The sequence below is a fragment of the Gadus morhua genome, chromosome 3, assembly GCF_902167405.1.
Source record: "Gadus morhua chromosome 3, gadMor3.0, whole genome shotgun sequence".
Taxonomy (NCBI): domain Eukaryota; kingdom Metazoa; phylum Chordata; class Actinopteri; order Gadiformes; family Gadidae; genus Gadus; species Gadus morhua.
In genome coordinates, this window is record NC_044050.1 from 7864790 (window position 1) to 7878455 (window position 13666).

The 13666-nt window shown below is 41.4% G+C and overlaps 2 protein-coding genes across 3 annotated transcripts in view; both read right to left on the bottom strand.

Annotated features, from left to right (window-relative positions):
• Nucleotides 1-6740, bottom strand: part of ube2o (ubiquitin-conjugating enzyme E2O) — a 32839-nt gene extending 26099 nt beyond the window's left edge. Inside the window, exon 1 of the mRNA XM_030352343.1 lies at nt 6178-6740. Within this exon, the coding sequence (XP_030208203.1) occupies nt 6178-6582 (405 nt within the window). The 5' untranslated portion in view covers nt 6583-6740. The remainder of the gene's footprint in view (nt 1-6177) is intronic.
• A 2043-nt stretch (nt 6741-8783) lies between these two features.
• Nucleotides 8784-13666, bottom strand: part of LOC115540772 (inactive rhomboid protein 2) — a 28748-nt gene continuing 23865 nt past the window's right edge. For both annotated transcript variants that reach the window (XM_030352344.1, XM_030352345.1), the window contains 2 exons: nt 13492-13645; nt 8784-10945 (listed from right to left, as the gene is read on the bottom strand). In XM_030352344.1, coding sequence (XP_030208204.1) covers nt 10514-10945; nt 13492-13645 — 586 coding nt within the window. In that variant the 3' untranslated portion in view covers nt 8784-10513. The remainder of the gene's footprint in view (nt 10946-13491; nt 13646-13666) is intronic.

The window sequence follows — 13666 nt, forward strand, 5'->3', positions numbered from 1 at the left end:
TCCATGTAAACCTAAATTACCTTTTTTAATAAGACTTTATATAATTAAAGGAATGAATAACGAAACAGGCCGTCGAGTATGGAATGCCATTTATGCCAATATTGGCTAAAATTAGGCAATAATTTATATTCATATAAATGATTCAATATTTGGAAACAAATATAAAAAAATGTATTTAAAAAAGGGCCCGTTATTGGAGGTGACTTTGGGATCTTTCAACATTATATTTCTTATTCCCAACGAGAATAGTTTAAGATGTAGTATGAATCTGACCCGATTCTAGCCTAGTCATTTCACCAATAGTAATCCAAAAATCTAGGGTAACAGGCAAACCAATTTAGCAGCTATTTAGGGATGCACCAATCTGGTTTTATTTAAGCAGATAACAATCAATCTTTTTAATGCGTGATCGCCCGATCTGTGAAATATATATCAATAGGATTTTTCTTATGAAATTCATTGTGTGCCGATTGTATAAGGGTTCTTAATTAGTGTTATGAGAGTTCTTGTCAATTAGTTGATCCAACTGACATGTGTTCCTTTGAGAAAAGATGGCATGTAAACATATAGCATTACAGAGTTGAGTTTGATTAAAAGTGAAACCGCTCAGTTTTCTGACCGTATCTAAAAAATTTGACGCAATGTTTGGCTCAACCGATACGCGCGAGTCTAGCTTTTCTCATATGAATGCCATCAGAACAAGGGCACGTTGCTCCATGGCCTATGAGAAGCTGCATGAGTGTCTCAGGATGAGCCAAACTAGGCAAACAAGGCAGTGCAATCTTTCTCACTGACTCAAAATGTCTCACATGTACAGTAGTTCTGTTTTGTGATGATTCTAACAACATGGTTGAATTCTAAATACGTGTCCAAAATATGCGAGAACAAAAATCTTTTATAATGATACGATTAAAAGTGAAGGAAGGAATGCGTCTGACAAGTTTATTCCATATAGTAGTACTATATATTAAGTTAACACTACTTTAAGTACGATTTATTTGTAGCGATTCAGTCACGTAGTTTTACTCCGTGTGGCCCATGAACCCCCAGTGGGTTTCCTTTTCGGCCCACTTGTTAAGGAGGTTGAATAGCCCTGGTCTACGGCTTCTCTCACGAGCTCAGACCGGGGTCCAGCTTCAGCAAACCACACAGTTCAGTCTAGGTTTCAAGAAAGCCTTTCATCATCACTTTGTAGGAACTATGTTGACAGGCAAGTACTATGGCTGCAATCGTCCTGCTATATCTAAGGCTTTGGTTACGCTGTTTAGAGACCTTGAAAATATTCTAATCTCGCTCCACTTCAAGTAAAGCGACGGAGAAGGATTTCAATTCCACATATTTATGAGGGAATTCAACATCAAACTAGACCAGTTGGATTGGAGTTTGATCAATTAACCACCTCAAAATGAATTAAACGGAGCAAGACGTCAACAGGGAGATAACGTGTCAATACTTAGCAGGCAAAAACGGTTGGTTGGGGTTGCAATAGGGCTGGGTATCACTAGGTACCCCACGATACGATCACGATATTTTACCCACGATAACGATAATATCACGATACAGCGATTCTGCGATTATCGATATATTGCAAGAAATTTCACCCATGATACATCACGATATCTGTGTCACTGAAGAAATTCAGAATTTATTGCAAAAACATTTTATGCAAAGTAACAGAAAATTAGAAAACAAAATAAATGCAGAAAACATTTCATTGCTTAGTTTCATTCGCTCTGTTTACAGTGGATGTATCGCAATGGCGAGGCGCACACAGCCTTTAGCCGTGTTCTGTAAATATTCTAGAACACACGGGAGTCCTGGAGCTCTATATCAAAATATTATCATATAGCCTTAGATATCTATATCATATAATATATATTATAACCGCCAAAAGATGTGTGAGCCGATATTATGAATCTCAAACGACCGCGTTGGGTTTTCCGACGTTCCTGGTTCTTCAACGTCCTCATCAATGTGAAGTGGACTGAACCACGACAAGGAGGAGAAAGGGATTGTTCCCGGGCAGCGCTAAGGCACCTCCGCCTCCGGCGGTGGTCCCTCAGCGGGTCTCAAGCTGGAGACATTCGCCGCCAACAATCCCTTTCTCCTCCATGTCGTGGTTCATGTTCTTGAGGGAGTCAAAGCCAAAGTTCCTTCCCCCCAATTCATTCTCAACCTTGGCTGAGATAACCCCCAATACGAGTCTCGTAGAAATACCAGAGACGAGAGTCCGACAGAACGGTTATCCAAATAACAAGGAAGTGTACAACACTTGCGATACAGTCCTGGAGCTCTATATCTAAATAATATCATATAATACATAGAAATCTATATCATTTAATACATATTATCACGGCCAAAAGCGGTGTGCGCCTCCAGACGATATAATGAATCACAAACGACTTTGTCGGGTTCTGCGACGTCTCTGGTTCTTCCACTTTCACATCAACCTGAAGTCGACTGAACCGCTCGCTGCCTGCTGCCGGCTGCCCGCTGCCGGGCGATGGTGCCTCGCGGCAACCGGCGGCATGACGCAGTTCATGTACTTCAGCCAGTCAAAGCCAAAGTTCCTTTCTCCCAATTCCTTCTCAACCATGGCTGAGATAACATAACCCCCACAACAGTCTCGTTGTGGAAATACAAGACACGTCAAAGAACCGACAAGAAACACTTGCGTTACAGTGTGTGTATTCACACAAACACACACACATGTGGCGCTCGCACGGTCGAGTCTCATTGGCGGGCCAACGTCTCTGGGCGGGCCAGGCAGAGTAAGGGGAGGAGCTGAGATTCCTGATGACGTCAAGAATACAGACATTCCAAATCAGCGCACTTGAGCCTCCGTTTTTTCCAAAGGCGAGCAGAACAGCTAGTGCTCGTTTTACACCAAACGCAAGTTTTAGCAATTGGGGGACCATAGGCAGGCTAGGGGAACTCATATTTATGTTAGAAAACCTCCTAAAGTGAGATTTTCATGTCATGGGACCTTTAAATATCGATATCTGGCGTCAGCATATCGATAACGTCCCGCAAGACGAAATATCGCGATATGTCGCAGTATCGATATTTTGGCACACCCCTAGGTTGCAATGCCTCCTTATTGCAAATAGAGGCAACAGCCCATCAGATTAGGCACCTTGTTGGTTAATTAATGTGGTTCAAACTCCTCCTTTTAGCCTGCCATGAGCCAGTTTGAAAGTCAACAGTCTATCCTAAAATCATAATCCGAATGCATAACCACTGTCATTGCTCATTTAAATTCTTTGCCACGATAAGGCAATTTTCTGAGGTTTATCAATGTATCCCTGTTTTAACAGCTTCAGGAACACCCAGACTCAAAGAAGACCAGTCTGGCTGTCTTCCTTTAATGGCAAAACGGGGCTGGGTAGCAAGAGGCTGTCAAATGTGCCTTCCACTCCCTCTCTCATTTGAGAGAGGCTTTTCTTGTACTCTGCTGAGGCACCAGCGGGGGAGGTGATGAACCGGGGGTCTTTACGGGAATGGATGCAGCAGGATCAAGCTAATGGATGGAGAAACCCCACCCTTCTGCTGATCAACCTCCACTGTCTGGAATGGATTCTTCCAATCACCCATACATCACCAGCCGACAGCCAGGGGGTCAAGGAAGTGGGAATGCTTTACACCGAGAAATTTTGGTGAAGACTAAATAAATAACTACATTACAGCTAAGGTTAGTCTCGACTAGCTCTACCAGCTTAGTCAACAGCTCCTTAATCCCGCGGCCGATGGACAGTCTAAAGTTGATCGCACATGTTGTATAAATGTCTATCTAACTAGCTAGCTTTCAAAATGTAAAATAAAGCCTGTTATAAATAAATATGGGTTTTTCATTCATTACACTTTACAGAATGTTGCCTGATGTTGAGGCATGATAGCGAGAGTAGAATGGCATACTGGAGCTATGCCATTCTTATATACTGATCACAAATAACGAAAACGTACAACATTGGACGTATCGAAAGATTAAACCCTTGGAAATATGGTTTCCCAACAGCACTAATAAAGAGCCATCCCCTTGCTGATGCTCTGAAGCCATTTTGAACCAATTATTCCAGCCAAATTGAGTGGGTGGTGTCAACAAAGAAAATACTTGAGTCATAAAGCGTGGCAGCCTGAGCCTAGTTTGTGTTTCAGTTGACTTTCAATCTTCTGACACAAAACTCATGTTCTTTGAAAGTGACTGTTTAGAAATAATTAGTTATCCCTGAATTCCGTGCAGAATTATAGTTATGGTAGTGAGGGCAGAGTATGGACTCAGATATGCATCAAGATGTAATGGTATACATGTGAGAAACGATTTCGCAGTAAGGAGCTACTGAATGAATCTCCTTTCAACATGTTGTACATATAAACTCCAATCCCCCCCCCCCCCAAAGTTATCTGCCTGAAGCTGTAATCTACCATAAAGAAAATCACAATAAACTCATGAAGTGAGCTGAGTTTTTTTTTTATTTATACACATGCTTGAAACTTGTCTTTAATGACTCCCCGATTTAGAATACTTTTTTATTATTGTCCCGACTCACATTGACCTAAGAACATCACCGGTTGGTGTCAAATGTACTCGGAATTTACTTCCCCTAGTGGATCACTGCTAGTTACATCAAAACAGAGTAGCTGAAGGGCAGTGTTCATTTTAGCACCAAGGAAGAAAAGGGCTTCCTAGTCAGAGTGGATGGCATTGACAATCCTTCACATTCGTTGCAGAAATGGCTCTGCCATTAGAAAGGTTAAGTATCCTAAAGTAGTTTTCAAAATAGCATTGTCGCGAACCATTTCATAATATTAAGAAAGGTTTAAAAATATTACTGACTGGTTCAGTAGTTCAATGTTATGAACAGCATTAGGGAATTTGAACTAAAGAATAATAAATAAAACTGATTCCATAGGGAAATCTATTTGACCATCGTTTTGATGGCTTATTCGTATATTGTCAGGCCAATGGCATGTTTAAAAAGCCACTATAAGTGCAAATATGATGACACAAATACACCGTCAAGCCTTTAGGGGCTTGCCACTTCACTACTTGTATTGACACAGAACAAAAGGTTTTCTGGCATGTTGACCTGTGTGTCATTGTCAGACGTCAGCTTCATTCAACCTTTGTTCTTATCCATAAACAACATATCTGGCCAGAACATATTTTGCCAGATTGACAATGCCGGCTGGGAATAGCTCTTGAAATTTGTTTCTAGTCTAATCTATGTGTATGATAAATAAAAGGATTTTGTTCTCTAGGATCATATATTCAGTCCCTAGAGATTCATTTTTTTCAGCAAAGCACAATTTGTGTTTCTGTAATGTTGACTGTTTTTTTTAATAACATCACCAGCTTACAGGCAGTTTTATGATAGCTACCTGCTGAAGATAAGAGATTAGAGCATGATTCTAGTGTACTGAACCTCCTAGAAATAAATCTTAAATGTGATCATCGTACGAACTGACAGTAAATGCATTGGCCTGAATGTCTTGTCCGGACGACTAAGAACTGTTAGCACCATTTTAAATTTAGATATAAAAAAAAGCGTCAGGCGATATGGATGAAATGTTTTCTTTTAGCCTGACAATGGTTTGCTGCAGTTATTGCCACACCTGTTTAGTTTGGGTGCGTCTAGTTTACACTGTCCTGAAGACGCATCACTACACGAGTTCAGCTTGAATAATTGGCGATTCCCTAACCTCAAACAAACATCTCGACCATGCGCCAAAGGCCAAGTCACACCCAGTTGAGATTTGAATTGTTAAGATTATAATCAAATATGGAGTGCTGAAAACAGGACAACAGATTGTACAGAAAAATCTAGGATAGCCTCGATTGCCTGTTATCCTTTATGGCATTTTGTGTGAATTTACAGCTGGGATGAGGAGATATGGAGGGGGCAGGTGGAGGATTTAGCCAATGTAGCTCGCTTGCAACCAGCCGATAAGAGATGTACTGTAGCAGAAAGCTAAGCAGCTTGCTAGCACACATGTCTGCCTTGTTCCGTAAGTCAACTAGCACATTTGGCTTATTGAGTAAATTAGTTGAATATATTCCAATAAGGGGCAACAGTCATCTCTGAGACATCAGCCAGCTGACAACACCCAAACACAACCCCCTCGTATCCCACAAGGTGATTTATTGGAGTGTAAACAGTTAGCACCACAGCTAGATACCTTTGTCTCCCGGATGTCTTGCTTTCCTCCGTCGGGGTACCACTCAACTCGCACGAATCCCCGTCCGAGAGGCCGACTCCGGGCGTCCGCGGCGCTCTCGGTGTCCGAGCTACACGGGACACGTCCGCCCCCGCCGCCACCTTTCCCTCCGCCGTCGTCGTCGATGTCCGAATCTGAAATCAACTCCTCTTCTCCGTGAATCATCCGCACTAGGCCCAGCCGACGCGAGCCGCGGTGCCGCACTGAGACCATATCGTGGGAGAAGAGCAGTCGCTGCGAACCGTCCGCGGTGGGAGAGAGCGCCATGGACGCTGCTTCTGAGCCCGGACTCGCTGCGGGAGAGAGGGTCGGGGAGGCTGCTTCTTCGTCCGTTACCTCTGCATCTGATGCTGTGGGGTCCGCCATCACTGTGTTTTCAGGGAATGATGCAGCTGGAGCTCCAGAGGGGTGGATGATGGGACTGAAAAAAGAGAAACTTGTAACCGGGGAAGTGCACGTGTTTGCGTCGCAACGTAACTAGCGCAGTGCATCACTTGCCACAATTGAATTTTAGGTGGCTGGTGAACTCGCCGCTTGGTGTCAGTGTTTATTTGGTCTATATATATTGCATACTTTGAATGCATTCATTTCCTATTTTAAACTATCGGATGAAAGTAAGGCATCTCAAAATGTATTCGAGTTACTTTAGAGGCATCTAAATATTGGGTAGTATAGAACAGAATATTAATGGAGGAGCCTATGCATTGGTTCTTCAGCAATAAGAGACTCAAATGTATTTATCAATGTATCCATGTCTGGAAATAAGTGTAGGGCAAAGCTCACGAAATAGAATAGTTATCTGAAAAAAAATATTTCTGTGATTTAAGTAGTATAAAGTAGGTATGTATTTTTTCCTCAATCCAAAAATCGATGCAGGCTGCATTTCAACCACATTGCCTGGCTGGAAACATGACCCAGAAGGAAGTAAAGAAAAGAAAATACTGGGACAGAAAAAGCTAGCCATAATAATAAGAATTCGTCAAAGAAATAAAGAACTCGAAGGAGAAATTCGAAGTAGGGTACATAAACAAGAAACATAAACAGAAAACTAACTTGCTTAGGAAAGGAAATGACCTAAGCAGAAAAGCGAAAAATTATGTTTTAAAATAAAATAAATTATAAAAAGAGGACACAGGAGGGATGGACTCTGCACTCGTGTCATTGAGATTATGATAATGCAGCTTCACAAATTTGAGGTTTGAATAAGGTTTTTTATGACATTCCCAGGAAAATATCGGAATTGTTCTAAGATTTCCGATTAATCCCGATGCCTGCTTTTGACCGTTGAAAACACTTCCAGATGATCGAAAACATGCTAATCCTTTTTTAACAGCAGTTCAAGTAGTACAGAAATACATGAAGTAGTCCTACATGAAGCAAATGGCTACTGTTGATCTCACCTTCTGAAAAACAAAATATAATCGTTGTATGGGGAGAGCCGGGTCGATTGAAACAGCTTTCAGTTAAACGTCTTTTTCAAAGATGACGTTACGTATACAAATAATTTCATCATGTGATCAACAACTCACAACTCGTATTCTCTTAGTTAGAAGTGTTATTTAATACACATATTGGATGATCGCGCTGTTATGTTTTTTTTTTTTTTAACTTTGAACGTAAATTGACTGTTTCAAACTCCCCGCCCAGTCGGGACGTTTACATATGCGGGACGAATGATCAGCATATTGTAAACAGAAACTATTGACCATACTCTTGTTTTTATGCAACATGCCGGACAACATGTCCTCGTCGTTGCTAAAATGTCTCATAATTTCTCATAATACAAATAGGTCAACCAAATATTTTTTGTCCTGACCGTAATTATCAAGATGCACATTTCGATTAAAACTCACCTTTCTTATTTTATACCCGTTGGACGAATACATTTTCATTTAATTTACTTATTTCCCTGTCCTAATTCATGTTTAAGGATACACAGTTGAACATCCCGTTATATTAAATAACTCTTTTAAACAAAATAGTGACGTGCGGGACGTTTGAAACAAGTGTTTCAATCGTCCCGACAGCCACTACTGGCACCTTTTTCTCCCTCTTAACTTCAAAACTCTGACATTGCCCACTTAAGGACAGGTTTAAGTACTAATTCATCCTTTGTATTGTCATATTATTATGGCATGAAACAAAAAACACAACTGTTTATTAGAAAAAAAACGACCGCACTAAAGATTTTACGTCATTACACAAAATGTCCCGGGGTTGGTCAGCCTTGCGTGCTGAACGTAAATTTGACTTGAAAGACTTGCGTGGTTTTCGAGGAAATCCCATGTTTCAATCGACCCGGCTCTTCCTTTATTATATAGAGCTCCACATTGGTACATTTGAAAATGTACGACTACCATATTAGAAAATCTATTTTCGTAGTAATTCTCTCTTAAATGTCCATTGTGGACAATCACATTTTTGCCTCAAGTCCCAAAACGGACAAAATTTTGATGAAATAAAATAAATATCTACATCCGATTATTTCTATTTTTAATACTGCAGAAACATTTTCCTTCTTCTGAGTCAATTGTAAACCTTTTACACAAATATGTTTGCTTATAAAATTGATTTTGAACAGCTTTCTTTTATTTATTATTATTATTTCATTTAAAAGAGAAACTCATAATATAACGGTGCCCTGGACATTGCTGCATAAAAACATTGCATGAAAAAGAGGAAAAGACATTGGTCAAGACTTCCACTTTGTAGAAAGGCACTGGGCTGTGAAAGTCTTTTTTCCCCAACAAAATGACTGATTACCAATTGATTTTTGAATCCATTCTTAAAATTACATGACACAAATTATCCATAACAGTCTTCATCTTTTGTTTATCCCTCTTCATATGCCATTGCTGACTATAACCAAATAAGGTAATATTTCCTGTTGGCTTTCCAAGTTTTAAAGCATATTACTCACAAGAGTTACAGAAAATGTAAATAACCAATAATCCCTTTTAGTTAATGCATAATTTGGCCAACAGACGTGGGAGAAAGAAGGGTATAGGCATACAGAGTAGAAGTGTACCTGGTTTTAGAAAGAAGGGTATAGGCATACAGAGTAGAAGTGTACCTTGTTTTTTTTGCTTTGCCTCAGCGAACAGAGCTAAAGATTCAAAGTAAAAGTATGTTACAAGTAGAGAAGGCTCAGGGAAAACCCATTGCAACCTTCATCAAACCAGGCACATTGATTATAGTAACCCACGAATAAAAGTATAGCTTTTTTGTGGCGTTCCTGAAAAAACACTTGAAATAATCTGAATACATGACTAAATTGTGGTTTAGACAAGAATGTAAGAATGACATTTGAACAATCAAAATGCCAGTAGTGGTGCTGTAAACGCTAGCGCACAGACAAGTGAAACACGATGAATGAGATTTAAAAGATGGAACCGGTATAGCAAGAACATGCACAAGAACAGTGGGTAAAACCGCTCAGATGCCTCAAAACATATGGATGTGATCTGTGAAGAGAATGAGATGGCTGCAATCCGTCTCTTCGTAAAAGGTAATTGTTATTTTAAGGCAGCAAGTGGTTTTGATAGAATTCCTGCAGAGGTTGCGACTGCTTATAACTTATCACCAAGGCTTAGTGCACTTTTGAAATTGGTTATGTATCAATAATTGAAATTCTGCAGATAATGAGACATGATACAGTTTCAAAGATGTCAAGTTGTAGAAAAACGCAGGCCGCATAATTTCTAATATGTACATCCTATGTAGATTTTGAGGCATTTTTTTAACATTTTAAGTGAGAATACATTTCAATATCAACATTGCATTGAGCTTCTTCCAAGGGATTTGATTGTGAAGCAACAAATTACAAATGCTTAACGCATCATATCTACTGAAATAATGTTAAAAATCCAGTGGTACGTACCCTTACTGGTCAAGTAATTAGCAAAAATAAAAAAAATATAGCCATGTCTTCTTAATTTACATCTCTCGTGTTCTTCAAACTTCCAGCAAACCTCTGATGATAGCATTAGCTGTGATGACCAGTTTGTGAATAGAAAATGGGAAAGCAGGTTGGGGTTGACGCAAGTTGAGGTTTTACAAGGATATAGAGAGGGCAGAGAGTTGAGGTCTAGGAAGACAGACATCATGGCATTATTCAATTATTCCCTTTGATGTACCGTATCCATTTTTCTTTGAAGGTCCGATGGCGATGCACAAATACAACTGAAATGCTCATCCACACTTGAGCGCCATCCACTTGGGAATCATTTGCCTCATCAGGATTAAAGCGCTAGCTTTCCACCAGTACTAGAGGACCATCTCCCGGCCGGACGTGCCTCTAGGTCACCACGTGCTCTATATCGTGGTCTATGTCATACTTCTCACAGAACGTGTTGGTGAAGGGCAGGCACGTGAGGTGCTCCAGCCAGTGCCAGTTAATGGGGTAGATATAGAACCAGACAATAAGCGACGAGAAGAGCCCTAAGTAGACCACCAGCGAGAGAGCGATCAAAATACGCTTTCGGTACTTGTCGAATGTGCCAAAGGTTACGTAGGGAAGGAAGGCGAAGGACAGAAGGAGTCCGCTGATGAAGCCGAAGATGTGGGCGATGTTGTCGATCCATGGCAGCAGGCCACAGAAGAAGAGGAACAAGACGATGCCTAGCAGCTTGAGGAAGGCCTTCCACGGCTTCTCCAGCATCTGCCAGCCCTGGAAAAGCTCAACAAAGAGGCAAGCCAGGAGGCCAAACTGAGACCCTGCCGGACCCACCTGGAAGAACAGAGGGAGAATTGAGACTTTTGTTATCAATCTGACCTTAAACTGAAATTACTTTATAAATGATTAGCTTCATCATCTACATGTAAAATATACAGTATAGAGCTTTTTCATGAAATTCGATATACAGCACATTGATGTGTATAATACAGGTCTACTAATCAATCACTCAGCCACACCATTCACCCACAAAAACTTTCAGCATTAGGGCCGCTGCAACTACGTAACCTTTAAATCATGTTCAGGTTAACTACAAGTGAGTCTAATGTTCCACTCTCAGTGAGCAATCTTCCACATTGGGTTCATTCAAAGATATGTTTTTATATGGAGGTGTAAACATTAATATTTGTCTCATTAATTTCCTTGTAAAGACAGCACTTATTATTTCAAGGATGCCTGCCAAAACATGGGGCTTACGGGTTTTTTTTTAAAGCCTTCCCTTGAGAAATGTCCTTGAACCAGGAACACTTGTCGCCTGGGGATGTCTAACGTTAGCCTTGCTTCAGACACTTAAGGTGTGAAATTAGCACAATGTCCGAGCCTATTGGAGGCACTAGGCGTGCGGCAGAGTGCCAAGCTGGCAGGACATTGGGTCAGGCCATAAGGACAATGATAACAGGGGTTGAGTCTGACTGAAAAGACGGGGCTCTGTGGCTGCCACACACCTATCATACTCCCACTGTTTCAGAATCTTTTTTTGGAATTCAAGCTTTACTAAAAGTTTGTTTCCATTTCAACAACACATGTTGTATACACACAACCTTCTGTATGGTCATTCAAATCCAACCCCCGTCCTCCATCCACTTCAGGCCGCCTACAGAGGCAACAGGTCTGTAGACGACACATTCAACATAGGACTCCACTTCAATCTCAAGCCCCTAGACACCACCGCGATTACCCCGTTTGGGGCCTTTAGCTCCACATTCAACACCATCCCCCCAACTCTCATCCAGGACAAACTTCCAAGCGGAGCCCTCCCCTTATCACGCATGACTCCCCAGTAAAACGTGTGGAGGCATTCAAATTCCTGGGCCCAATAACCTGACAGGGCTTAAGGTGGGTGGGGAACATCACCTCCACCATCCAGGCCAAGCAGAGCATGTTCTACACGACCATCATTGATTCCATTCTTAGCTCATCTATCACCGTCTGGTTCGCTTACTCCACTGCCAAGCACCAAGGCAGACTACAGTGGATATTTTTCGGTCAGCCAATAAAGTAATCGGCTCTAACCTGCACTCTCTCCTAGACCTTGACCCCTCCAGGATCAGGAGTGGAGCAGGGATGAGCTTCCTATCACAACCTCTTTCAAGGACTTCCATCCACAAAAGCTACCGGTCCATCTAGAGCCAAACCTTGGGACACACGGTGTCGCAAGCTTTGGCTCTTAAACTGTTTCTTCCCCATAGCAGTAGGGCTTCAAAACAAGCCCCCCCTTCCTCCCAGTGACTCCGGGACTTCCAATCTGAGCCATCCCATGCTCTCACTACACATGTCAGCCAATAAAGATGGCAGCTGCTCAATGTTATTTCCTGTCATGTGACACATGTTATGATGTGCAAGGACACTTATTTCCTTAAGTGTCCTCCTTCTTGTGCAAGGAGCACCCCTCACACAATGCCACAAGATCATTTATGTCAAATTCTTTGATAAACAACATAAAGTTAGTAGTGCACTCCTTCTGGAAAACAATAAGCTGAGCGGAGATGGGACACGCAACCCAGGAAGGGGCCCAGGCTACAGTTAAATGAACCAAGACAATGGCCTCTACCATGTTGCCAATTCAAATAGGACTATTTATAATGATTAATGGAAGATCTGTCTATTTACATGACTTTTTGATTAAAGACTTATCTTAACTGGCTAAACAGTCAAAGATCTGTTATCATATGTTTGAGACACAAACTGAAAATATTTGAATATGGAATTCATGTGGAACACATCTAGAAAAACAAAAGCTTTTTCTACGTTGATGGGAAAAGCCAGTGATGTCACCAGTTATGGCCCAATGTGCTCATCCCTCCAAAGAGGCACTTTTTTGTTATTATTTTTTAAGGTGAAAAACAAGCCCACTCTCAGAAGATGTAGTGCTGACACCTGAAGAACTCTGAAGTATTACATTTAAGAGTTAACGTAGAAGAAGTTGAACCCTACATAGCTTTGATACTACCCTGGGTGCAGCAGACAGCTCAGATCTTTCACCTTGAGGCTGCGCTTAAAGTTCACACAATTTAAACTGACGCTGACCTCTCAAAGCACATCAATCGGATTATGACTTTACTTCAACATTGAGACTTTATAGTGTAGCAGAACAGCTTTTTTCATTTCTAGTTTCCGTGGTGGTGTTCAAAGTGCTGAACTGTTGTCTGTAGGCTGGCTATATATATATATATATATATAATGCCCAAACTATTGTCCAGAGAACGTAAATTGGATGCTCATCATGCGTTGACCGCAATAGAAACCAGCCCAGCATTGCAGAGATCTGTGCACGAGTCGCTGTGTGTGCTTTGAAAACTTCTCATGTGTGCGTGCTGTACCTCCGCTCTGTAGGGCAGGAACAGTGCGGAGGCCAGGTTTCCAGTGATTCCACTGAATATGTAGATGATGGAGATTCTGACCCAGCCGCCCAGCTTCTCCAAGTCCCTCAGGATGGTCATCTGGAAAACCACAGACACCAGACAGTGCAACAGCCTACGCACAAGCACAAGCACG